At 43.7% G+C, this 25,594-nt stretch overlaps 2 protein-coding genes across 4 annotated transcripts in view; both read right to left on the reverse strand.

The window, feature by feature from the left end:
• The window catches only part of LOC106578043 (H(+)/Cl(-) exchange transporter 5), a 30,360-nt gene extending 14,326 nt beyond the window's left edge, over nt 1–16,034 (reverse strand). The window contains exons 1-6 of one of the 3 annotated variants that reach the window (XM_014156597.2): nt 15,726–16,034; nt 13,731–13,883; nt 3,726–3,880; nt 2,917–3,016; nt 2,642–2,829; nt 1,479–1,601 (exon numbers count right to left, since the gene is read on the reverse strand). In XM_014156597.2, coding sequence (XP_014012072.2) covers nt 1,479–1,601; nt 2,642–2,829; nt 2,917–3,016; nt 3,726–3,880; nt 13,731–13,875 — 711 coding nt within the window. In that variant the 5' untranslated portion in view covers nt 13,876–13,883; nt 15,726–16,034. The other 2 variants (XM_014156596.2, XM_014156595.2) reach the window with 2 other exon arrangements.
• Nucleotides 16,035–22,172: 6,138 nt separating this feature from the next.
• Nucleotides 22,173–25,594, reverse strand: part of LOC106578042 (protein Shroom4) — a 100,110-nt gene continuing 96,688 nt past the window's right edge. The window contains exons 13-15 of the mRNA XM_045701588.1: nt 24,683–24,853; nt 24,070–24,198; nt 22,173–23,894 (exon numbers count right to left, since the gene is read on the reverse strand). Of these exons, the coding sequence (XP_045557544.1) occupies nt 23,736–23,894; nt 24,070–24,198; nt 24,683–24,853 (459 nt within the window). The 3' untranslated portion in view covers nt 22,173–23,735. The remainder of the gene's footprint in view (nt 23,895–24,069; nt 24,199–24,682; nt 24,854–25,594) is intronic.

Below are 25,594 nucleotides of genomic sequence, written 5' to 3' on the forward strand. Positions count from 1 at the left end.
CAACACACTCACCAAAAAGCACAACCAGACAGTTTGCAGAACAAAGACATGCTAACTCGATCACTCAGACAGAGGTGAACATGTGGACATCGATGTTAAAAATGGTGTGGTTGTTGCAAAACACTACCAATGTGTCAATAATGGGTTTTAAAACATCTCTGTTCAATGTGGGACCTTTGACAGGCTTTCACACTGCTGTTACCTCAGTTTGAGATGTCAGTCAAGTCCCAATGGGACTGTCTCTTTCTCCTACAGGGTCTGTGTCCCACATGGCACCCTATACGTCACCAGATAAATAGGGAACTACGTAGGGAATGGGGTGCCATTTGAGGCATAAAAAGAGAAAAAAGGTAACCTTTATTTAACGAGTCAGTTATGAACAAATTCTTATTTACAATGACCGCCTGCCCCGGCCAAACCCAGACCACGCTGGGCCAATTGCGCACCGCCCTATGGGACTACCAATCACAGCCGGTTGTGATACAGCCTGGATTCATTGTACATCTCCCCATTTCAAATCATGAAGGGATTCATTGTTTTGTTTGGTGACATTTGGCCCAATATGACAAGGGAGATAAAAACACTGTCGTTTTTTTTTTGGGGGGGGTTGGCACGTTGTGTGTGTGTGTGTGTAAATGAGTGTGTGTGTGTGTGTTCTGCCGCCAAAAAAAACAAGGAACAGATCTGATTCTATGCGTGAGCCAAACATATCATTGGACAGTGTGTCTGCCAGCGTCATGATGCTAGGGTGTGTGTGTGTGTGTGTGTGTGTGTGTGAGTAGTTGTGGCTACAACTGAAAGTGTTTTAGCCCAATTTCGAAGGACAAGAGGTCAGTGACAACCCCAATAACACAGATATGGTCTTCACTCCAAAACAAACTGGCCGCATCCCAAACGGCACTCGATTCCATATATAATATAGTGTCCTAGTGGACTTTTACAGAGGATAGGGTGTCATTTGGGACTGTTTTCTCAGAAATACAGACGAGAGCGATCCCGGCATGGCTTTAAACACCTGGTAGTGATTACATTTCTGAAATTCAATGTTCATGTTGACACGTCAGAGTAGGTTTTCAAAGATAAATATTCCTTTTTGGTGAAGTATTAGTCACTTCAAAAGTCTGTTACGTATATCATTGTGCTTTAAGTGATGTAAACCACACATCTGCATCTATTTTTTGTATCCCATTTTTTTTTTTATATATATGTTTTTGTATTTTTCTGAAATATCTCCTTGAGCAGTCTTATCACTCTGGATTATGTTTACGCAAGTAAAACAGAGGGTTTTCTAAGGGTTCAATAGAATTGGACGCAGTTCGATGAGACTGAAAAAGGCCAGGAGTGACAAACAAATATTTTTTTCAGAAAAAAAGCTTTAGTCTTTTGTCATATCTGAGTGCGTCTGTCTGAACCAAAACTGTGTTAGTTAGCCCACTGAGCTAAAGGCTGAATGTGTGTGTGTGTGTGTGTGTGTTCACCTCTGGTATTCCTGATCCACAGGCGTAAGGTGCAAAGGCCCGGACCAGAATGACAGCCAGGAAGGAGAACAGTAGAGCACACAACATGAACATCAGGTAGTTGACTATGTACGCTGCCGCCCCCTACAGGACACAGAGGAAAGACAGGGTTAGGTATGGATAGAGTAGAAAACAGATCAGGTAGGTGACTGTACGCTGCCGCCCCCTACAGGACACAGAGGAAAGACAGGGTTAGGTATGGATAGAGTAGAAAACAGATCAGGTAGATGACTGTACGCTGCCGCCCCCTACAGGACACAGAGGAAAGACAGGGTTAGGTATGGATAGAGTAGAAAACAGATCAGGTAGATGACTGTACGCTGCCGCCCCCTACAGGACACAGAGGAAAGACAGGGTTAGGTATGGATAGAGTAGAAAACAGATCAGGTAGTTGACTGTACGCTGCCGCCCCCTACAGGACACAGAGGAAAGACAGGGTTAGGTATGGATAGAGTAGAAAACAGATCAGGTAGATGACTGTACGCTGCCGCCCCTACAGGACACAGAGGAAAGACAGGGTTAGGTATGGATAGAGTAGAAAACAGATCAGGTAGATGACTGTACGCTGCCGCCCCCTACAGGACACAGAGGAAAGACAGGGTTAGGTATGGATAGAGTAGAAAACAGATCAGGTAGATGACTGTACGCTGCCGCCCCCTACAGGACACAGAGGAAAGACAGGGTTAGGTATGGATAGAGTAGAAAACAGATCAGGTAGATGACTGTACGCTGCCGCCCCTACAGGACACAGAGGAAAGACAGGGTTAGGTATGGATAGAGTAGAAAACAGATCAGGTAGATGACTGTACGCTGCCGCCCCCTACAGGACACAGAGGAAAGACAGGGTTGGGTATGGATAGAGTAGAAAACAGATCAGGTAGATGACTGTACGCTGCCGCCCCCTACAGGACACAGAGGAAAGACAGGGTTGAACAGTACTGTAATCTGGTCACATGAGTAGACACCAAGTAATGCGTCTCATCACCACCAGAGGGAACTCACACACAACTGAAAATTCATCACAAAAAAAATAGAAACTCAAATATGGGAAGTTATTATTTTTCAATGATCGACAAATGCTTACACACACACACACACAAACACACACCTCCCACCCTCCTCACCTCTGAGCTACCACCCAGCAGTTCAGCCCAGCTCTGCCACTGTGGACACTTGTCCCTCTCTTGAAAGGTGGTTTGGTTAGAGCCCCAGCAGCAGTGTTCATGGTTGAACCAGAAGCCAGACAGACACACACCTTCCTTCAGGTCTGTTAACCAGTGGGCTGAGATGTCTATACAGCCTGCTAGAGCACCTGGAGAGAGGAGAGAGAGGACAGAGTTTGAGAAAAAGAGGAGCAAAGAGGAATATTCTACTGTATAGGAAGATGAGTTACACACACCAGACATGAGTCCTATGAGCAGCATGAGGAGCCAGCCAGAGAAGGCATCACTGATGCTGTGGAGCAGGGCCCAGGTAGACTGCTCACTCTTACTGGTGATCTGGAGAAGAGCGGGAGGGAGGGAGTTTTCATTAGGCCATCACCCTTATTTCCTCTAAGGTCCTCACGGTTACTGTAGTGACCATGGCAACATGACATCATGACACGGGCTGGCCTTCCTTAGCTCTTAGGAGACAAAGTCGTTGGTACATTTTCATTCCTAATGCAACACTGAGACAGCTCCCATTTCACCTACAATGTCCAGTGGACAAATGGCAACAACCTGCGTGTTTTGTTGACTGTGTGTAAGGCCCGTGCTGAGCTGGAAGGTCATTCAATTACAGACACTTGTCTCTTCGGATGAGTTCATAGCGAGGGTTAAAACTACGGTGGTCAACGAAGTGGGGGGGGGGGGGGATGTCAATGTTTTCACCTAGACGCACCACACCGTCCAAAAGCATCTTGCTCAATGAAATTGGTGTTTTTAAAACGGTTTTGTGTTGGAAATGTGTCACACTTCGAGTGCTGCTATAATGGCCAGGTATCTATTGTAAAATAGATTTTAATCTCAGTGAGACTAACCTGGTAAAATGTCATTTAAATAAAAAGTCTCTTCCTCAATTCATCGTCTTTCCTCGCCTCCTTCCCAACACTCATTGGAGAAGGTCAGAGGGGAGGGGCCATGGGCTTCCTTCTCCAATGAGTTCTGAGAAGATGGCTGTGAGGAACCAATGAAAGATGAATAGAGAAAGCTGTGACCATGAACCCACCTCTCTGTGACGGTCACGGTCCTTGCTCTTCTCTCTGACCCAGTCGATGGTATTGAAGTCTTCGTAGGTCCCTACCCCCGGTACCGGCTCATCTAGTAGGTCCATCAGCTTACCGTTACCGGTCATACCATTAGAGTAACCGGTATTACCGTAGCCTTGGAGGGAGGGAGAGAAGGATTTGTTAACACACACACACACACACACACACACACACACACACACACACACACACACACACACACACACACACACACACACACCATTGTTACTAAATAAAATGTGAAAGAACATTATTAGAAAATAATGTGCATTGTAGACTCATATCGATAACGCCTTTGAAAACAATAGTACATACATTATTAAAATAACATTTGTGTGACTGACCTTAGACACATTTCCCAAGAAACAAAAACTCCACAAAGCAGACAGGCAGAGGATGTTTCCCAAACAGTACCCTATTCCCTACGGGACAATCAACTCCTCAGTCTGTCTTGTCTTCTCTCGCCTCCTTCTCAAAACCCATTGGATGAGAAAGCCAGAGGTCCCTCCCCTCTGACCTTGTCCAATGGGTTTAGAGAAGGAGGCGAGGAGATTCTCTTTTAACCACAGCCCTTTGAGGAATAGAGTGCCATTTCAAACAGAGTTAGCGCCTGCGAAAATAACCACATAAACAACTCTAAGGAACATCTCTCTAACGACAACAGGAAGTGACACAGGAAGCAGCGCGATTTCAGCTTTTTGTGCGAAACACAATACGGTCCCTGGTGAAAACACAGTGGTTATTCCACTGAAAACAACACAGCAGCCACCATCGTCAGTCAGAGTGGAAGTCTTGTTTCCCAAATGTCACCCTATTCCCTTTATAGTGCACTACTTTTGACCAGGACCCATAGAGCTCTGGGTCAAAACTAGTGCACTTCTGAAAGTACACGATGACTTTAAACACATTTTGTTGTATTACAGCCTGAAGAACGGATTCAATGGACTTCACACAATACCCCATAACGTCAAAGTGGAATTATCTTTTTAGAAATTAATACAAAATGTACAGCTGAAATGTGTCAATACATATTCAACCCCTTTGTTATGACAAGCCTAAATCATTTCAGGAGTAACAATGTGCTTAACCAGTCACATAATAAGTTTCATGGACTCACTCTGTTCAATAATGGTGTTTAACATAATTCTTTAATGACTACCTCATCTCTGTACCCAACACATATAATTATCTGTAAGGTCCCTCAGTCGAGCAGTGAATTTCAAACACAGATTCAACCACAAAGACCAGAGCGGTTTTCCAATGCCTCGCAAAGAAGGGCACCTATTGGTAGATGGGTAAAAATAAAACAAAGCAGACATTTAATATCCCTTTGAGCCTGGTGCAGTTATTAATTTCACTTTGGATGGTGTATCAATACACCCAGTCACTACAAAGATACAGGCATCCTTCCTAACTCCAGTTTCCTTCCTCTCCGGCAACTGATCATGGATTTGACCATAAGGCCAATGGTGACTTTAAAACAGCTACAGAGTTTAATGGCTGTGATGGGAGAAAACTGAGGATGGATCAACAACCTTGTAGTTACTCCACAATACTAACCTAAATTAGAGTGAAAAGGAGGAAGCCTGTACAGAATAAAAATATTCCTGTTTTGCAGTAAGTCACTAAAGTAAAACATTTTGCAAATAAATGAACTTTATGTCCTGAATACAAAGCGTTATGTTTGGGTCAAATCCAACACATCCCCGAGTACCACTTCATATTTTCAAGCATGGACTTGGCTGCATCATGTCGGCTGCATCATGTCATGGGTATGCTTGTCGTCGGCAAGCGTTTTTTTGTTGTTGATAAAAATAAAAGCTAAACACAGGCAAAATCCTAGAGGAAAACCTGGTTCAATCTGCTTTCCAACAGACACTAGGAGACAAATTCACCTTTCAGCAGGACAATAACCTAAAACACAAGGCCAAATATACACTGGAGTTGCTTACCAAGACTAGTTACAGTTTTGACTTAAATCTGCTAGAAGATCTATGGCAGGAGATGAACAATGGCTGTTTAGCAATGACCAGTAACCAACTTCACAGAAATGATTTTTTTTTAAAGAATAATGTGCAAGTATTGTATACTCAAGGTGTGTAAAGCTCTTAGAGACTTACCCAGAAAGATTCACAGCTGTAATCCCTGTCAAAGGTGATACTAACATGTAGTAACTCAGGGTTGGGAACACTTACGTAAATGTATTTATTTTCAGTAAATTTGTAAAACATGTTTTCACTTTGTAATCATGGAATAAGTCAAAGGCTATGAGAATACTTTCTGAAAGCACTGTATTCACGTTTATTTTACGGTCTATTTTGTATTGTCTATATACATCCTATCTAGGAATCTAAACAAAACGTTATTGAACGTTTTCAGGCCATGGACTGAACCTAAACCTATAGTGGACAGACAGGGCTGTATTACTTTCAACAGTACAGTTGGAAAGTATTCAGACCCCTTGACTTTTTCCACATTCTGTTCCACATTTTGTTACATAGCCTTATTCTAAAATACCCCATAATGACAAAGCAAAAACTGTTTTGTAGACATTTTTTGCAAATGTATACAATTTTTCAAAGAAATATGACATTTACATAAGCATTCAGTCCCTTTACTTAGTACTTTGCTAAAGCACCTTTGGCAGCGATTACAGCCTGGAGTCTTATTGGCACACCTGTATTTGGGGAGTTTCTCACAGTCTTCTCTGGAGGTAAATGTTTATTATTTTTAATACATTTGCAAACATTTCTAAAAACCTGTCTTCGCTTTGTCATTATGGGGTATTGTATTTAATCCATTTTAGAATAAGGCTGTAACGTAACAAAAATGTGTGAAAAGTCAAGGGGTCTGAATACTTTGTGAAGGTGCTGTATAAAGAATAGGGCTCAACACTAGCCATATGTATTACCTTTATTTACATACCTAATCTAGAACCTGATTCTACTGTAATAAAGATGAACAAAACGTGTCATAGCTATGATCAGATCACACCTCACAATGTGACTGAAGAAAGGTAGGCTGCAGCTAACAACGGCCAACAGTGCATAGCTATGATCAGATCACACCTCACAATGTGACTGAAGAAAGGTAGGCTGCAGCTAACAACGGCCAACAGTGCATAGCTATGATCAGATCACACCTCACAATGTGACTGAAGAAAGGTAGGCTGCAGCTAACAACGGCCTACAGTGCAAACGTACACAGTGGTTGTATTGTCACTGTGGGGTTAAATGATCTCAGGTGATGACAGGACACGCCTGGCTGGTTTCTAAAGGGAAGAGAAACTATGTCTGTCTGCCTGCCTGGCATCTTAAGAGTTTGACATGTTGTCAGTGCTTGCAAATGAGACATGCTAAATAGTTCCATTTGAAAAATTTCAAGTACATGTATTTGATCATTAGTAAACAAATACAAACCTTGAATGGAGTACTCAAGTACTACTCTAAACCAGTTATATACACAGAGACATACAGTACAGCAAGCCAAGCTTTACAGGAGGTTAGCTGAAGGAAGAGACGCGCCTACAGAACCTAGCATCAAATCCCACGCTTGCACACACACTAGATGAAGGGCAGGCTACCCAGAGGAAGACCCTGCATCACATCAGGATGAACGCAGCCTCTGCTTCAACCCACAGTTTTAAAATAGCTGATCTGAACCCCAAAATCTAGGTTATAGGAAAGCCACAGCTCAGTCCAGGACCACAGATGAACACACACACACACAACCTTAAAAAAAAAAAAATTGTGTTAATGATTGTAACTTGAAGTGAAACTCTAGTTTCCCCAGCACAGACTGAGCCTCAGATTGTCCATTCAAAGTACTTTTTAAAAAATGTGCGTCGGGGAAACAGCCCCAATGAGATGAGTGATAGAGCTCCTCTGTAAGGTTAGCTCAGTATGCTGAATCAGCTGACAGAAGAGAAGTTTAAAAATTAACAATTCGTCTCATTGCAACAACCTAAAAAACACATTGTAGCAGTGAATCACATGGACTCCGGACCTCCTCCAGCACACACACACACACACACACACACACACACCCCGAGATGGCTGGATAATTGGCTGTAATATGTAATCTATGTACCACTACTGATAAGACATAATAAAATACAATTACGCAGTTGTGTAATGAGGACAAATATTATTGGAAACAACTATTTCAGGCAATTATCATTCTATAACATGCTGACCACACAGCCCGCGTGCGCTGCAAAATAAATGTACACATACATGTTATTCAATCATTGCACCAATACTGCTCGCGAGCGTCTGCGTGGCCAGGCGCTAAAATAAAACTTGGTTCTATTTGTGACGCTTGACGCGCTGCAAGTCCCGCCTCTCCCATCTCCTCATTGGTTTTTAGGAGCATATACCCATGTGGGTGATTGAAAGATGAACTGAGGTCCACAGTCCAGTTGGTGGTGGTAATGCACCTTAAAGTTGGTTGCCAACCGCCATATATTATTTTATTATTTCACCTTTATTTAACCAGGTAGGCTAGTTGAGAACAAGTTCTCATTTACAACTGCGACCTGGCCAAGATAAATTAAAGCAGTTGACAAACAGAGTTTCACATGGAATAAACATAGTCAATAATACAGTAGGGGAAAAAAAAAAAAAAGTCTATACAGTGAGTGCAAATGAGGTAAGATAAGGCAATAAATAGGCCATGTTGGCGAGGTAATTACAATATAGCAATTAAACACTGGAATGGTAGATGTGCAGAATATTATATATATATGAGAATGTGCAAGTAGAGATATTGGGGTGCAAAGGACCAAGATAAATAAATGTATAAATAAATACAGTATGGGGATGAGGTAGTTGGATGGGCTATTTACAGATGGGCTATGTACAGGTACAGTGATCTGTGAGCTGCTCTGACAGCTGGTGCTTAAAGTTAGTGAGGGAGGTAAGAGTCTCCAGCGTCAGTGATTTTTGCAGTTCGTTCCAGTCATTGGCAGCAGAGAACTGGAAGGAAAAGCAGCCGAAGGAGGAATTGGCTTTGGGGATGACCAGTGAGATATACCTGCTGGAGCACGTGCTACGGGTGGGTGCTGCTATGGTGACCAGTGAGCTGAGATAAGGCGGGGCTTTACCTAGCAGAGACTTGTAGATGACCTGGAGCCAGCGGGTTTGGCGACGAGTATGAAGCGAGGGCCAGCCAACGAGAGAATACAGGTCGCAGTGGTGGGTAGTATATGGGGCTTTGGTGACAAAACGGATGGCACTGTGATAGACTGCATCTAATTTGCTGAGTAGAGTGTTGGAGGCTATTTTGTAAATGACATCGCCGAAGTCGAGGATCGGTAGGATGGTCAGTTTTACGAGGGCATGTTTGGCAGCACGAGTGAAAGATGCTTTGTTGCGAAATAGGAAGCCCATTCTAGATTTCATTTTGGATTGGAGATGTTTAATGTGAGTCTGGAAGGAGAGTTTTCAGTCTAACCAGACATCTAGGTATTTGTAGTTGTCCACATATTCTAAGTCAGAATCGTCCAGAGTAGTGATGCTGGACGGGCGGGCAGGTGCGGGCAGCGATCGGTTGAAGAGCATGCATTTAGTTTTACTTCCATTTAAGGGCAGTTGGAGGCCACGGAAGGAGTTGTATGGCATTGAAGCTTGTCTGGAGGTTTGTTAACACAGTGTCCAAAGAAGGGCCAGAAGTATACAGAATGGTGTCGTCTGCGTAGAGGTGGATCAGAGAATCACCAGCAGCAAGAGCGATGTCATTGATGTATACAGAGAAGAGAGTCGGCCCGAGAATTGAACCGTGGCACCCCCATAGAGACTGTCAGCGGTCCGGACAACAGGCCCTCCGATTTGACACACTGAACTCTATCAGAGAAGTATTTGGTGAACCAGGAGAGGCAGTCATTAGAGAAACCAAGGCTGCTGAGTCTGCCGATAAGAATGTGGTGACTGACAGAGTCGAAAGCCTTGGCCAGGTCGATGAATACAGCTGCACAGTAATGTCTCTTATCAATGGTGGTTATGATATCGTTTAGGACCTTGAGCGTGGCTGAGGTGCACCCATGACCAGCTCTGAAACCAGATTGCATAGCGGAGAAGGTACGGTGAGATTCGAAATGGTCGGTAATCTTTTTGTTAGCTTGGCTTTCGAAGACCTTAGAAGGCAGGGTAGGATAGATATAGGTCTATAACAGTTTGGGTCTAGAGTGTCTCCCCCTTTGAAGAGGGGGATGACCGTGGCAGCTTTCCAATCTTTGGGAATCGGAGATGATACAAAAGAGAGGTTGAACGGGCTAGTGATAGGGGTTGCAACAATTTCGGCAGATCATTTTAGAAAGAGGGTCCAGATTGTCTAGCCCAGCTGATATGTAGGGGTCCAGATTTTGCAGCTTTTTCAGAACATCGGCTATATGGATTTGGGTGAAGGAGAAATGGGGGAGGCTTGGGCGAGTTGCTGTGGGGAGTGGAGGGCTATTGATCGGGGTAGGGGTAGCCAGGTGGAAAGCATGGCCAGCCGTAGAAAAATGCTTCTTGAAATTCTAAATGATAGTGTATTTATCGGTGGTGACAGTGTTTCCTATCCTCAGTGCAGTGGGCAGCTGGGAGGAGGTGCTCTTATTCTCCATGGACTTTACAGTGTCCCAGAACTTTTTTGAGTTTGTGCTACAGGATGCAAATTTCTGTTTGAAAAAGCTAGCCTTAGCTTTCCTAACTGCCTGTGTATATTGGTTCCTAACTTCCCTGAAAAGTTGCATATCACGAGGGCTATTCGATGCTAATGCAGAATGCCGCAGGATGTTTTTGTACTGGTCAAGGGCAGTCAGGTCTGGAGAGAGCCAAGGGCTTTATCTGTTCCTGGTTCTACATTTTTTTAATGGGGCATGCTTATTTAAGATGGTGAGGAAAGCACTTTTAAAGAATACCCAGGCATCCTCTTCGATGGGATAATGTCAATATCCTTCCAGGATACCCGGGCCAGGTCGATTAGAAAGGCCTGCTCGCTGAAGTGTTTTAGGGAGCGTTTGACAGTGATGAGGGGTGGTCGTTTGACCGCAGAACCATTACAGATGCAGGCAATGAGGCAGTGATCGCTGAGATCTTGGTTGAAAACAGCGGAGGTGTATTTGGAGGGCGAGTTAGTTAGGATGATATCTATGAGGGTGCCCGTGTTAACAGATTTGGGTTTGTACCTGGAGGGTTCATTGATCATGTGTGTGAGATATAAAGCCCAAAGAAGAAGAAGCCTGAAGGAAGAGAGATGACGAGAAAACAAACTTGGTTTACCCTTTAATTTGTGGATTAATGGTCGGATTAGAGGATCTTGTGCATTTCAGGTAAAATAACAACCCAATGTTTTTATCCCAGGACAACTTAGCAAGCAACAGAAAGCTAGCTAGCTAAATTGCCATAAATGTTTAATGCGTTTCGACCTGTACCCAAATTAATATAGTTCGTTTTGATATTTCAACCTGCGTGTCCTGATCGCATCTGGTGTGGGTGGACAAAAATCAAACATGCGAGCGATGGAGCGCGAGCGGTGTGGTCAGCATGTAAGATCAGATTTTAATTAGAAAATTATCATTTTTACACTCTCTCACAAAACAGGATCAAGTCTCACCTGACACTGTATCCCCTTTTAGTAACAATGCACTAGGTAGTGGACCTGGTTACAAGTGAAGTCACAGGGTTCTAGTCAAATGTAGTGCACAAATCATGAAGTCGGGTGGCATTTGGGACACTACCCAAGTCATGCATACTGTAATTCTTATTTGTCCACTCTGTCCACTTTAGGAAAACATGTGACTGAAGAATGAACTGCCATTTCTACAAGCTCCATTCAGATAGTTCCTCTGTTCTATCTGAGAAACTAGCATAAGAAGAAAAAAAGAGAAGTAGCGTCCAAAGCTAGGGGCCTAAACAACAATAAACGTCCTCTCACTGTCATCTGCGTTTATTTTCAGCAAACTTTAACTCTTCCACCAAGGCACCTGCAAGTTCCACAGGTGCACGTTCATTAATTAAGCATGGGAAACAGTGTTTAAACACTTTACAATGAAGATCTGTGAAGTTATTTGGATTTTTACGAATTATCTTTGAAAGACAGGGTCCTTAATCTTACTCCCTTCCATCAAAAGGTTCTCATACGCTTTCTGTCCCCAGTACTCCCAAACCATCTCACTGGGAATCAACCAGCCACACTCTGGCTAATACTAACTGGGAGAAAATGCCCTGAAAATACTCTGAAAAACTTACTCATGGTATAGAAAGTGTGTTGGGGAGAGGGGCTTGGGAACCAGCCTGTGATAGGTTGAGGGGCTTGGGAAACAGGCCAAGGGGCTTGGTGGCATTGGGAAATAGATTCTACTAGATTAAGGCTGGGGTTTTGCATAATTGCTGCTGTGTGACATGGGCTGTGTGACCCAATGAGCTGTGACACTAGTGAGACGTGGGGGAGGCTCTTGTGGTTGCCTGGCTCAGTTTCATTTTGATTCTTTGTAGACTAGCCCCTTGCTTTCTAGGCCCTTTACAGTCAGTGTTCCCAGATCTATAATGACTGGACAGAAGTAAGAAACATGGTGATGACTACATTGCCCTCATAACAGCCTGTAGCACTATTGCTAACCATTCAAGGGATACTAGGGACCAGGAGAAGGGGTTTGTGACTGAAATGGAACGAGGCCAATGTGTGAGTCAGGATCCCAGAGAAACTGGTAGGTTCCAGTCAGAGATGTCGTAAGAGGGGAGACATGCTGTACTGAGGAAGGAAGGAGGGTGATTTGTATAGGCTTAGATGAAGGAGAAGGCCACAATCTCACAGTTCACAATGCTGCTTTGGCAATACAAATATGTACTTATGTCATACCAATAATAAAGCATGTTGAATTGAGTATAATAGGGGGGGGGGAAGTACTGCATTAAACTCTCCCCCTCTATCGGTCTGCCTCTGTCTCCCTCCCCGTCTCTCTCTCCAACCTTCCCCCTCACCTGACCCTGTAGAAATCAACATTTAGTCTTGGAACAGCGTGATCTGGTGTAATCATTGACTGACAATTACCACGGTAACAGACGTGTGACAGAGGAGTTGTCGCTAGGCTACGTTGATTAACATTTATTCCGAAGGAGTATGAAGTTTAAAGAGCAGTTTAAATTGGTGATTTACATCTCGGAGAACAAGGAATATATTATACTGTGGAAATACTTTTGGACGGAAGAAAATAAATGATTCCATGTGAGGACATTAGAAAATACTACAGTGGAGAAGCTTCTCTGTGAATGAGTGGGGTGAAAGAGTTAGAATCTGACCACAGACCAGAAACCTGGGTACTATCCACAAAGCCTCAGAGTAGGAGTGCTGATTTATGGGCAATGTGGACACCATTCCCCAACTTTGGCCGTTCAGTACAGCACCGTTTCCTTTCAATTGAATGTTCCAGAAAGTAAAAACGTACTGAACGCAGCCCAGAATGTGGGGGACCTAGTTCCAGGAGTTTATTTTATGCCTGCTATGTTAGGTACCCCTCCCCCTGTCCGCTGATCCTAGCATTTCGCTACACTCGCAATAACATCTTCTAACCATGTGTACATGGACCAAGAAAATTTGATTAGCACTCCTATTCGGAGTGAGATGCTTTATGGATATGAACCCTGGCCTGACCACAGAAACACAAAGGCAAGTTTCAAATAAGGCTTAATAGGGGCTGTGACATCATCACAGAATCACCAGTATCCAGGCAGTGTCGGGCTACTGTCAGAGGAGATGAGTTAGATTACACATCGACTTGAATGAAGAACCATGCAGCTGTGCTGCAGGAGGGCGATAGCTTATCAAAGTAGTTTCTGTAGACAACTGTCATGTCTTGAATTAACCCCACTCACGAACACTCAAAATCCAAACAGTTGTAACTCACAAAAAACAGACACAGCAATGACTCCCCAACTATTATTTCATAGCGTCTAGTTCTCTCCCCCGGTAGTGTAGTCGCGTACCTGAGCCGTATTCGGGGTCTAGAGGTGGCACGTCCTCGGTGTTGGAGAAATCGAGCGTGACTCCAGCTATATCGACCAACTCGTCATCGCTAGCCGGGTTGTGAAGGCTTTCATAGGTCTCGTTGCAATACCCAGCGTTGTCCATTCCAGCGCCTATTAATGGAGTAAGAAAATGTTTGGATTATACGTTTCTGTCAATTAACAACATATTCATAAGTATTAACTTAAAGTTGAATATACCTCGGTCGTTATTCGATGTGTATTTTCTATATAAATTCTTCCAATATCGAAACATTACTTTGTAAAGAATGAGAAACTCCCTACAACTGTTCTCCCCGGCTTGACTAATATGTAGTTCACCAGACAAGAGGACGAAGTTAAATACGGTTTGACATATCGTAGGCTACTTCCCCTTCACACAGATGTAGTTGTCGGGACGTATTTAGGATTTGCATCCCAATGCCCTATATATATATCGCTATAGAGAAGTCAAAACATTTTGCTCAACGAATAGATTTCTTGATATCCTATGCTGAAGACAAACATTGGTGGGTCGTAAAAAATGCAAACGATAACAAAAACGCGATAACTGATAATCGACTATCCACACACACACTCCACTTTTCTAACGAATAACAACGTCCCTTCCCTGACATATGTTACACGTTTACCTTCTAACGGAGTAGGCTAAACTTCACACAAGACTAACATCTATACGTAGCTACTCACACGTCTGGCTGCTGCTACCTTGTACCAGCTGATGTACCAACATCAGTGAATGAGTCAGTAAGCAAGTTACACTGTAACTCTAGACACATGATCAACCGATAAGCGGATACAGTAAGTGTTGTTGCTACATTTGTAACATTGTCTGCAACAGCTGATTATTGTTACACAGTTGAAACACTTTACCGTTTAGGCTAGTGTTAATATTATATGGTAATCCCCCCCAGATCGGGGTATGTTATGGTCAATTCTAGACTACTCTATTTTACTACATCGACATTCCCTACACGGAATACAATCAGAGCAAGACCTTTGTATGTGTGCGCTTAGCCAAGTAGTGACATATTAGTCTTGTGACGACGATTGATTCATTATTTCTGTCGACAGTAGACAAATTACTACATTTCCTGGTCTGCGTTCAGTACGTTTTTTTGCGTTGACGTAAACGGTGCTGCTCTAAACGACCATTTGATAAACTGGGAGTGGTTGGGGATCGCTGTCAGCATGGCCACTGCAGCGTTAAACACGTCACTCACCGCTTCAACACACCCCGCCACACGGGACAAAACGTACATCACAAGTTCAATTATGTACAAGAACGTTTTTTTTGGGGGGGGGGACGTGTCGAGTACAACCCGTTCCGCAACGTAGCAAACGTTCATGCGAACTGAACGTAGCTCATGTTTGAAGTTGTTGGTTTCTTTGTAATCCTACGTCTACGGAAAACGACGCGTCACTTCTTACAAGTTAAGATTTAAAACATATGCAGAAAGTTCAGAGCTTGCCAAAACCCATGTCATCTTCTTTGGAATAGAAGTTGTTCCCGTTGATTGTTTTTATGTCTTTGTTCAGACAGCTCAGGTCATAGTCTAGTGCACACCGTTTTTAAATGTAACAAAACGTTTTGTAACTGAAAATAAACGTTTCGGACATGTTCAGCTAAATCCCTCACGGTTTCATTCTGTTTGGTTCCTAATGAACACGACACCGACTGATGTTGACGTGACAGTTTCAAGCTACCAGCTGAAGAAACCGTGTTAGTGGCAAAGATCAGGTTATCCTCAGGTCCGCTAAAGGGATCAACTTTCAACTTGTCTGTTCTTCTGACTCACCCCGCTTACAACAAACATGCAACTGTTGACAAAGCACATTTATCATACTGAATACCCCCCCCCCCCTCAATATCATATTCTACTGTATTGAATATTAACTCAACGAATATAATAATATGCTAACTTTCCTATAAGGGAACAAAAATTCTGTACTTACAAGAACTTCTGTGCAGTTGCTTACAAACAACTGTTGATTCCCGTTCTTACTGCACGTGAGAGCTAAATAGAGACACCTTGTGGGGATTTTAGGCCTCTTCTTCCGTAGTCGAGTTGGTGCCTTCTTCTTTGTAGTCTCTCCCTCTTTTTCTCTTTTCTTTCTTTTTATTTCCCTCCCTCCTGAGTTAGGTCAGGGCCACTTCCTTTCCACAACCCCCTCATAGCAGACTTATGTTTATAAGTGTTTCATTAAGGCTTGTATGATAGATGGATGGAGGAGAGAAAAAGAGAGTGTGTGTCTGTGTCCATGGATGTATAATCAGCTGTTTCTCTCTCCTTCATTCATTCCCTTACCCCTCCCTCCCTTTACCCTCCCCCACCCACATTTAGGAAAACATCAATCTGTTTTCTGCCTTGCAGGGTCAAACTAGTCAGGGGGGGGGCTTTCTTTCATCCATCTTTTCCCCTTCTTTCTTTACCTCTTTCTCTAGCCCGGCAGAAACGGGTCAACTGTTGGAAGGTACTTCCTGCTACACTGATAGTGATTCCATAGCTGTGGGAAGTAGAGGTGCTGAATTAAAACAAAAATGAATACAAAATACTTCCCTCGCAAAAAGTAGTGCACTAGGCCTTTACTAGTCCTGGATTAGCAGACAACACTAGTGGAAGGTATACTCGGGTACTCGCACTACACTCGTTTATGGGCATTGTGTATTCTCACTTCTTAATCCCCACTGATGCGTTATCAAAATAGTGTAGTGAAGCTATAGGCCGAATCAATTAATAAGGCTGATGGAACAGATCAGAATGTTTAGCTTCAAATGTTTATCAACTATTATTTCTTCACATTCTAGGCGCAGCAATGTGCACACGGCGGCAGGCCTACGCACAAAATGTTCCAAAATGCATTTTACAGGAAAACACCATTCTAAAATGCACCCTGCACATGGGAGCGGATTATTTGAGTCAATCCATTGGCCATTTCTTTTGCAAACTCCATCTCATCTGCTACAGAAACACTGCTAACCAAATAATGCTAGGTGCCTGTGCACTTGAATTAAAGCACAACTACACTTTACAAATCTAATTCTCCTGATGTATTTTAAGCATTGATGTGGATTTATAAACTGGTTGGTTCAAGCCCTGAATGCTGATTGGCTGACAGCCGTGGTATATTAGACCTGTATACCACGGGTATGACAAAACATATATTTTTACTGCTCTAATTAAGTTGGTAACCAGTTTATAATAGCAATAAGGCACCTCAGGGGTTTGTGTTATATGGCCAATATACCAATATACTCTGCGTCGTGCCTAAGGACAGCCCTTAGCCGTGGTATATTGGCCATATACCCATACACCACACCCCCCCGGGCCTTATTGCTATTAAAATGGCAAACAGTGTGTATGGCGTTGTGTGGACTAGCGGTTTACTGATGTCAACATTGTGAACAGAATGCCCCATGGTGGCGGTGGGGTTATTGTATGGCGCAAATTGTATTGATGGCAATTTGAACGCACAGAGATACTGTGACGAGATCCTGAGGCCCTTCGTTGTGCCATTCACCCGCGGCCATCACCTCATGTTTCAGCATGATAATGTCGCAAGGGTCTGTACATATTCCCGGAAGCTGAAGATGCCCCAGTTCTTCCATGGCCTGCATACCCACCACACGTCACCAATTGAGCATGTTTGGGATGCTCTGGATCGACATGTACGACAGCATTCTCTAGTTCCTGCCAATATCCAGAAACTTCGCACAGCCATTTGAAGAGGAGTGGAACAAAGTTCCACATACCACAATCAACAGCCTGATCAACTCTATGCGAAGGAGATGTGTCACGCTGCATGAGGCAAATGATGGTCACACCAGATACTGACTGGTTTTCTGAGCCACAACCCTACTTTTAAAAGAAAGTATGTGGACACCCCTTGAAATTAGTGGATTTGGCTATTTCAGCCACAGCCGTTGCTGACAGGTGTATAAAATCGAGCACACAGCCATGCAATCTTCATAGACAAACACTGTCAGTAGAAGGGCCTTACTGAAGAGCTCAGTGACTTTCAACGTGGCACCGTCATAGGATGCCACCTTTCCAACAAGTCAGTTTGTCACATTTCTGCCCTGCAAGAGCTTCTCCGGTCAACAGTAAGTGCTGTTATTGTAAAGTGCAAACAACTGTTTGTAGGAGCAACAACTGCTCAGCCGCGAAGTGGTAGGCCACACAAGCTCACAGAACGGGACCACCGAGTGCTGAAGCACATGAAAATCATCTGTCCTCGGTTGTAACACTCACTACCGAGTTCCAAACTGCCTCTGGAAGCAACGTCGGTACAAGAACTGTTAATCGAGAGCATCATGAAATGGATTTCCATGGCTGAGCAGCCGCACACAAGCCAAAGATCACCATGCGCAATGCCAAGCGTTGGCTGGAGTGGTGTAAAGCTCGCCACCATTGGACTCTGGAGCAGTGGAAACTCGTTCTCTGGAGTGATGAATCACACTTCACCATCTGGCAGTCTGACAGACAAATCTAGATTTGACGGATGCCAGGAGAACGCTATCTGTGCGAATGCATAGTGCCAACTGTAAAGTTTGGTGGAAGAATAATGGTCTGGGGCTGTTTTTCATGGTTCGGGCTTGGCCCCTTAGTTCCAGTGTAGGGAAATCTTAAGACTACAGCATACAATGACATTCTAGATGAAGCTGTGCTTCCAACAGTTTGGGGAAGGCCCTTTCCTTTTTCAGCATGACAATGCCCCCATCCACAAAGCAAGGTTCATACAGATATGGTTTCTCAAGAACGGTGTGGAAGAACTTGACTGGCCTGCACAGAGCCCTTACCTCAACTCCATCGAACACATTTAGGTTGAATTGGAATGCCTACAAGCAAGGCCTAATCGCCCAACATCAGTGCCCAACCTTACTAATGCTTGTGGCTGAATGGAAGCAAGTCCCCACAGCAATGTTCTAGTGGAAAGCCTTCCCAGAAGAGTGGAGAATGTTATAGCAGGAAAGGGGGGACCAACTCCATATGAATGCCCATGATTTGGGAGAGAGACGTTCGACAAGCAGGTGTCCACATACTTTTGGTAATGTAGTATATGTGACCAACAGATGCATATCTGTATGTGAAATCCATAGATCAGGGACTCATGAATTCATTTCAATTGACGGATTTCCTTATATGAATTGTAACTCAGTAAAATCTTTGAAATTGTTGCATGTTGCGTTTATATTTTTGTTCAGTGTATTACACACACACACACACAGTCTCTCTCGCTATTTTTCATTTCTGCTCTGTTTACCTAACTATTAGTTACGCTAAATGACAACATCAATCACAACAACTCATGAACACACACACAGACACTACACACATCACGACTCAGAACACACACACACACAGACACTACACACATCACGACTCGGAACACACACACACAGACACTACACACATCACGACTCGGAACACACACAAACACAGACACTACACACATCACGACTCGGAACACACACACACACAGACACATCACGACTCAGAACGCACGGTAGTTGAAATAGTATTATTAATTATGGTACTCGTCTCACATGTTTTTTTTTTACAAAAAGATTTTAGCAATAAATCAAATAAAAATGACAGAAAACAAAATACACATCCGTATAATTCTAGATTTAGGAGTAAATCCTAACCTGACTAAGTTAATTTTCAACTTAACTGTACGTTTGGATTGGTCCCAACCCCATAATTGCGAGATTTTATAATACAACGATAAACAGTACAGTAGGCTGTAATACATGTCAATATACACAGGCCTCGTCCCAAACGGGACCCTCTTCCCTACATAGTGCACTACTTTTGACCAGGGCCCGTAGTGTTCTGGTCAAAAGTAGTGCACAATGTAGGGAAGAGGGTCCGGTTTGGGACGCATACAGTAAAAACCAACACAGCATGGATGTTCTGTGTAATTTTCAACAAAACAAGTATACATACTCCTTTGGCATTGAAATTAAAACAGCAATCTACAGTAAGTATGGTCAGCTCTTCTTAAGGGGTAATATTTTCATCAACGAAGCAGCGTTGTCTTGTTTGTGTGTCCTCGTGCATGCTTTGGTCAAACAGCCAACACTTTAAAAAATAAAATGGTTACAATTGTATTTGGATGAACTTTGCCATATGACATATACTGTAGATGACATTAGTTGACATACAGATGACATTAGTTGACATAAGGATGACATACGAATGACATTGGTTGACATGCAGATTACATTAATTGACATATGGATGAACTTCTCAGGACATATTTACACACAAGGATGGATTCCAGTTATAACAAATGGATATCACTGTACACAACATGTAATAATAAACAACAACAAATGCATGAATATACACTCTTAAGACGTGGTGTGGTAGTGTTAGGGCTCCGGGATGAAGTTTCCCCTAGGTACAGATCTAGGATCAGCTTCCCATCACCCAATCATCACCTTAACCATTAGTGGGGGAAATAGAAAACTGACACAGGATCAGCTTCTAGGGGAAACTTCACCCTACACCAATATACATCCTCCAAGACATGGTGTGGTGGTAGTGTAGGGGAAGTGTCAAACCCCAGGGTGTAAGATGTGATGCAGGTATCTGGATCATACAGTTGAAGTCGGAGGTTTACATACACTTAGGTTGGAGTCATTAAAACTCATTTTCAACCACTCCACACATTTCTTGTTAACAAACTATAGTTTTGGCAAGTCGGTGAGGACATCTACTTTGTGCATGACACAAGTCATTTTTCCAACAATTGTTTACAGACAGATTATTTCACTTAACTCATTGTATCACAATTCCAGTGGGTCAGAAGTTTACATACACTAAGTTGACTGTGCCTTTAAACAGCTTGGAAAATTCCAGAAAGTTATGTCATGGCTTTAAAAGTTTCTGATAGGCTAATTGACATCATTTGAGTCAATTGGAGGTGTACCTGTGGATGTATTTCAAGGCCTACCTTCAAATTCAGTGCCTCTTTGCAAGACATCATGGGAAAATCAAAAGAAATCAGCCAAGACCTCAGAAAGAAAATTGTAGACGTCCACAAGTCTGGTTCATCCTTGGGAGTAATTTCCAAACGCCTGAAGGTTCCACATTCATCTGTACAAACAATAGTACGCAAGTATAAACACCATGGGACCACGCAGCCGTCATACCGCTCAGGAAGGAGACGTGTTCTGTCTCCTAGAGATGAACGGACTTTGGTGCGAAAAGTGCAAATCAATCCCAGAACAACAGCAAAGGACCTTGTGAAGATGCTGGAGGAAATAGGTCCAAAAGTATCTATATCCACAGTAAAACGAGTCCTATATCGACATAACCTGAAAGGCCGTCAGCAAGGACGAAGCCCCTGCTCCAAAACCGCCATAAAAAAGCCAGACTACGGTTTGCAACTGCACATGGGGACAAAGATAATACTTTTTGGAGAAATGTCCTCTGGTCTGATGAAACAAAAATACAACTGTTTGGCCATAATGACCATTGTTATGTTTGGAGGAAAAAGGGGGAGGCTTGCAAGCCGAAGAACAGCATCCCAACCGTGAAGCACGGGGGTGGCAGCATCATGTTGTGGGGGTGCTTTGCTGCAGGAGTGTCACGCCCTGACCTGAGAGAGCCCTTTTTATGTCTCTATTTAGGTTTGGTCAGGGTGTGATTTGGGTAGGCATTCTATGTCCTTTTTTCTATGCTTTGTATTTCTTTGTTTTGGCCTGGTATGGCTCTCAATCAGGGACAGCTGTACATCGTTGTCGCTGATTGGGAGTCATACTTAGGCAGCCTGTTTTCCTTTGGAGTTTCTGGGTAGTTAATTTCTGTTTAGTGTTTTGTTATACCTGACAGAACTGTTTGGCTGTCATTTTCTTGGTTTGTTCAAAGTGTCTCAATTAAATATGAGCTCTCAACACGCTGCGCCTTGGTCTACTTCTTCAGACAGCCGTTACAAGGAGGGACTGGTGCACTTCACAAAATAGATGGCATCATGAGGACGGAAAAAAATGTGGATATATTGAAGCAACATCTCAAGACATCAGTCAGGAAGTTAAAGCTTGGTCGCAAATGGGTCTTCCAAATGGACAATGACCCCAAGCATACTTCCAAAGTTGTGGCAACATGGCTTAAGGACAACAAAGTCAAGGTATTGGAGTGGCAATCACAAAACCCTGACCTCAATCCTATAGAAAATTTGTGGGCCGAACTGAAAAAATGTGTGCGAGCAAGGAGGCCTACAAACCTCACTCAGTTACACCAGCTCTGTCAGGAGGAATGGGCCAAAATTCCTCCAACTTATTGTGGGAAGCTTGTGGGAGGCTACCCGAAACATTTGACCCAAGTTAAACAATTTAAAGGCAATGCTATCAAATACTAATTGAGTGTATGTAAACTTCTGACCCACTGGGAATGTGTTGAAGGAAATAAAAGCTGAAATAAATCACTCTCTACTATTATTCTGACATTTCACATTCTAAAAATAAAGTGTTGATCCTAACTGACCTAAGACAGGGAATTTTTACTAGGATTAAATGTCAGGAATTGTGAAAAACTGAGTATAAATGTATTTGACTAAGGTGTATGTTAACTTCTGACTTCAACTGTATGTGATTGGGATCTCAACATTCACACTTGTAAACTACTGAGTATGTAGTGAATAATGTGTTGTCCACGGATGCTAAGTAGTACGGCAGAGAAGATATTGGGACATAATGGATTATGAGTGGAGAGAAAGAAGGAGCTTTTCTCTCTTTTTCTGCACAGATTAGATTATATTCAACAGTTTAACGAAAAACACTCGTCTAGCACCCTAGAGTCTCCCTGTCGTCTACAGAGGAGAAGTTATAAATAAATAAATACTTTCTCCAGGCCTCTTCAGTAACACACGCTCACTAAACAACAACAACTTCAATGACCACGTAGTGTGTGATTGTGAGGATCATGTCGGTAAGTTAAAGATCCACAATGTAACACCAAAGAGTAGGTGTGTGTTTTTACTGCACCAATACTGCCAAGCGAAGACTTAAAACACTCTCTCAATAAGTGTTGAGTGTCAAGAAAAAGGACTGAAGTGTTTTTGAAAAGTGGGCAGCACTTTTTAAGGACACACTGGGGTTGTTCAGTGGTACCCATGTCCCATCCTCTAGGGTCTCTGTGTGTAGGATGGCTGTCTCCCCATAGTGCCTATACCCCAGGCCAATCTCCAACCCCAAGCCCAGGCTCTCCCATAACCCACTAACCTTCTCTTCTTCCTGGCCTTTCAATTAGTGCCCATACCCCAGGGCCATCCTCCCATGTCCCATCCCTAACCAGTCCAACAAAGTCCTCTATTTCTAGACCAAGACCCAAGCCAAGACTGAGGCTCTTCCCATGGCAATGTCAATGTGATAGTGTCCATAGCCCATGGACAGCCCTAACCCCAGCTTTAAGGTTTCCTGGTTGGTTTAATAGTGTCCATAGACAGCCCTAACCCCAGCTTTAAGGTTTCCTGGTTGGTTTAATAGTGTCCATAGACAGCCCTAACCCCAGCTTTAAGGTTTCCTGGTTGGTTTAATAGTGTCCATAGACAGCCCTAACCCCAGCTTTAAGGTTTCCTGGTTGGTTTAATAGTGTCCATAGACAGCCCTAACCCCAGCTTTAAGGTTTCCTGGTTGGTTTAATAGTGTCCATAGACAGCCCTAACCCCAGCTTTAAGGTTTCCTGGTTGGTTTAATAGTGTCCATAGACAGCCCTAACCCCAGCTTTAAGGTTTCCTGGTTGGTTTAATAGTGTCCATAGACAGCCCTAACCCCAGCTTTAAGGTTTCCTGGTTGGTTTAATAGTGTCCATAGACAGCCCTAACCCCAGCTTTAAGGTTTCCTGGTTGGTTTAATAGTGTCCATAGACAGCCCTAACCCCAGCTTTAAGGTTTCCTGGTTGGTTTAATAGTGTCCATAGACAGCCCTAACCCCAGCTTTAAGGTTTCCTGGTTGGTTTAATAGTGTCCATAGCCCATAGACAGCCCTAACCCTAACCCCAGACTCTCCCTCAGCCCCCTTAACTGTTCCTCTCCCAGTCTGATCTTCTCCTCCAGCTGTCTCTGTTCCACCAGTAATGCTGCCTTCATCTTCACGTAGTGGCTGTAGTCACGGTGCTGTGGATTGATAGAGTTTAATTGATTGACACATCAATAATAACAACACTGGTATAGTAATCATATGATAATATATGCCATTTAGCAGACACTTTGACTCAAAGCAACTACCAGTAGTACGTGTATATGTTTTTTGTATGTCCTACCAACTGAGCCACATCTCTAATGAAAGTACCTGTTCTGGGGAGAGGCATCGTCCCAGAACCCTTCCTACAGCCTGCTCTCTGTGGTCCACGTGTTCCTTCAGGTCCTGGGCTTCAGACAGCTGGACCTGTAGCTGTCGCTTCTTCTCCAGGAGGAGGAGCTGTGGAGGGAGGGGAGGAGAGGGGGAGGAGGGAGGGGAGGAGGGAGAGGGGTGGAGAGGGGGAGGAGGGAGAGGGAGGGGAGGAGAGAGGGAGGAGGGAGAGGGAGGGGAGGAGGGAGGGGAGGAGGCGGAGGGAGAGGGAGGAGGGAGAGGCGGAGGGAGGAGGGAGAGGGGAGGGGCGGAGGGAGGGGGGAGGAGGGAGAGGAGAGGGGGGGAGGGGAGGAGGGAGAGGGAGCGGTGGAGAGAGAGGGAGGAGGAGGGAGAGGTAGAGGGGAGGGGGAGGTGGAGGGAGGGGGAGAAGGTGGAGGGGGAGGTGGAGGAGGTGGAGGGAGGGGGGAGGAGGGAGGGAGGGGGAGGAGGGAGAGGGAGGAGCGAGGAGAGGAAGGAGAGGGGGAGGGGGGAGGGGGAGGGAGGAGTTTGTTTTAATGTTGTCCATTCAGTCTTTCTGTCTTTCTGTCTTTCTGTCTTTCTGTCTGTCTCTCACCCTCTCGTGGTGTCCAGTCTCAGCGTCCAGGTTGGCCAGGGAGCTCTCCACCCTCAGTAGCCGACCAGAGAGAGACAGTAGCAGACTGACCACCTTATCCAGGTCCCCGATAAACATCCTGAACTTATCCACCTCGTTGGGTTTACAGACCACTAGCACCAGGCTCTCAACCTAGAGGGGAGAAGACCTGGTTTAAATGTGTATGTATGTATAGTACCAGTCAAAAGTTTGGAAATGCCTACTCATTCCAGTTTTTTTTCTTCAACCTGACAAAGCTTGAGAATATCTGCAGAGAAGAATTGGAGAAACTCCCCAAATACATGTGTACAAAGCTTGTAGCATCATACCCAAGAAGACTCAAGACTGTAATTGCTGTCAAAGGTGCTTCAACTTAATACTGAGTAAAGGGTCAGTACTGGTCAAAAGTTTGGACACACCTAATCATTCAAGGGTTTTTCTTTATTTTTACTATTTTCTACAATGTAGAATAATAGTGAAGACATCAAAACTATGAAATAACACATATGGAATCATGTAGTAACCAAAAAAGTGTTAAACAAATCAATATATATTTTATATCTGAGATTCTTCAAAGTAGCCACCCTTTGCCTTGATGACAGCTTTGCACACTCTTGGCATTCTCTCCAGGTAGTCGCCTGGAATGCATTTCAATTAACAGGTGTGCCTTGTTAAAAGTTAATTTGTGGAATTTCTTTGAGCCAATCTGTTGTGTTGTGACAAGGTAGGGGTGGTATACAGAAGATGGCCCTATTTGGTAAAAGACCAAGTCCATAATATGCAAAGAACAGCTCAAATAAGCAAAGAGAAACGACAGTCCATCATTACTTTAAGACATGAAGGTCAGTCAATCTAGAAGATTTCAAGAACTTCGAAAGTTTCTTCAATTGCAGT

Source organism: Salmo salar, chromosome ssa18, assembly GCF_905237065.1.
Source record: "Salmo salar chromosome ssa18, Ssal_v3.1, whole genome shotgun sequence".
In the NCBI taxonomy this organism is placed as follows: domain Eukaryota; kingdom Metazoa; phylum Chordata; class Actinopteri; order Salmoniformes; family Salmonidae; genus Salmo; species Salmo salar.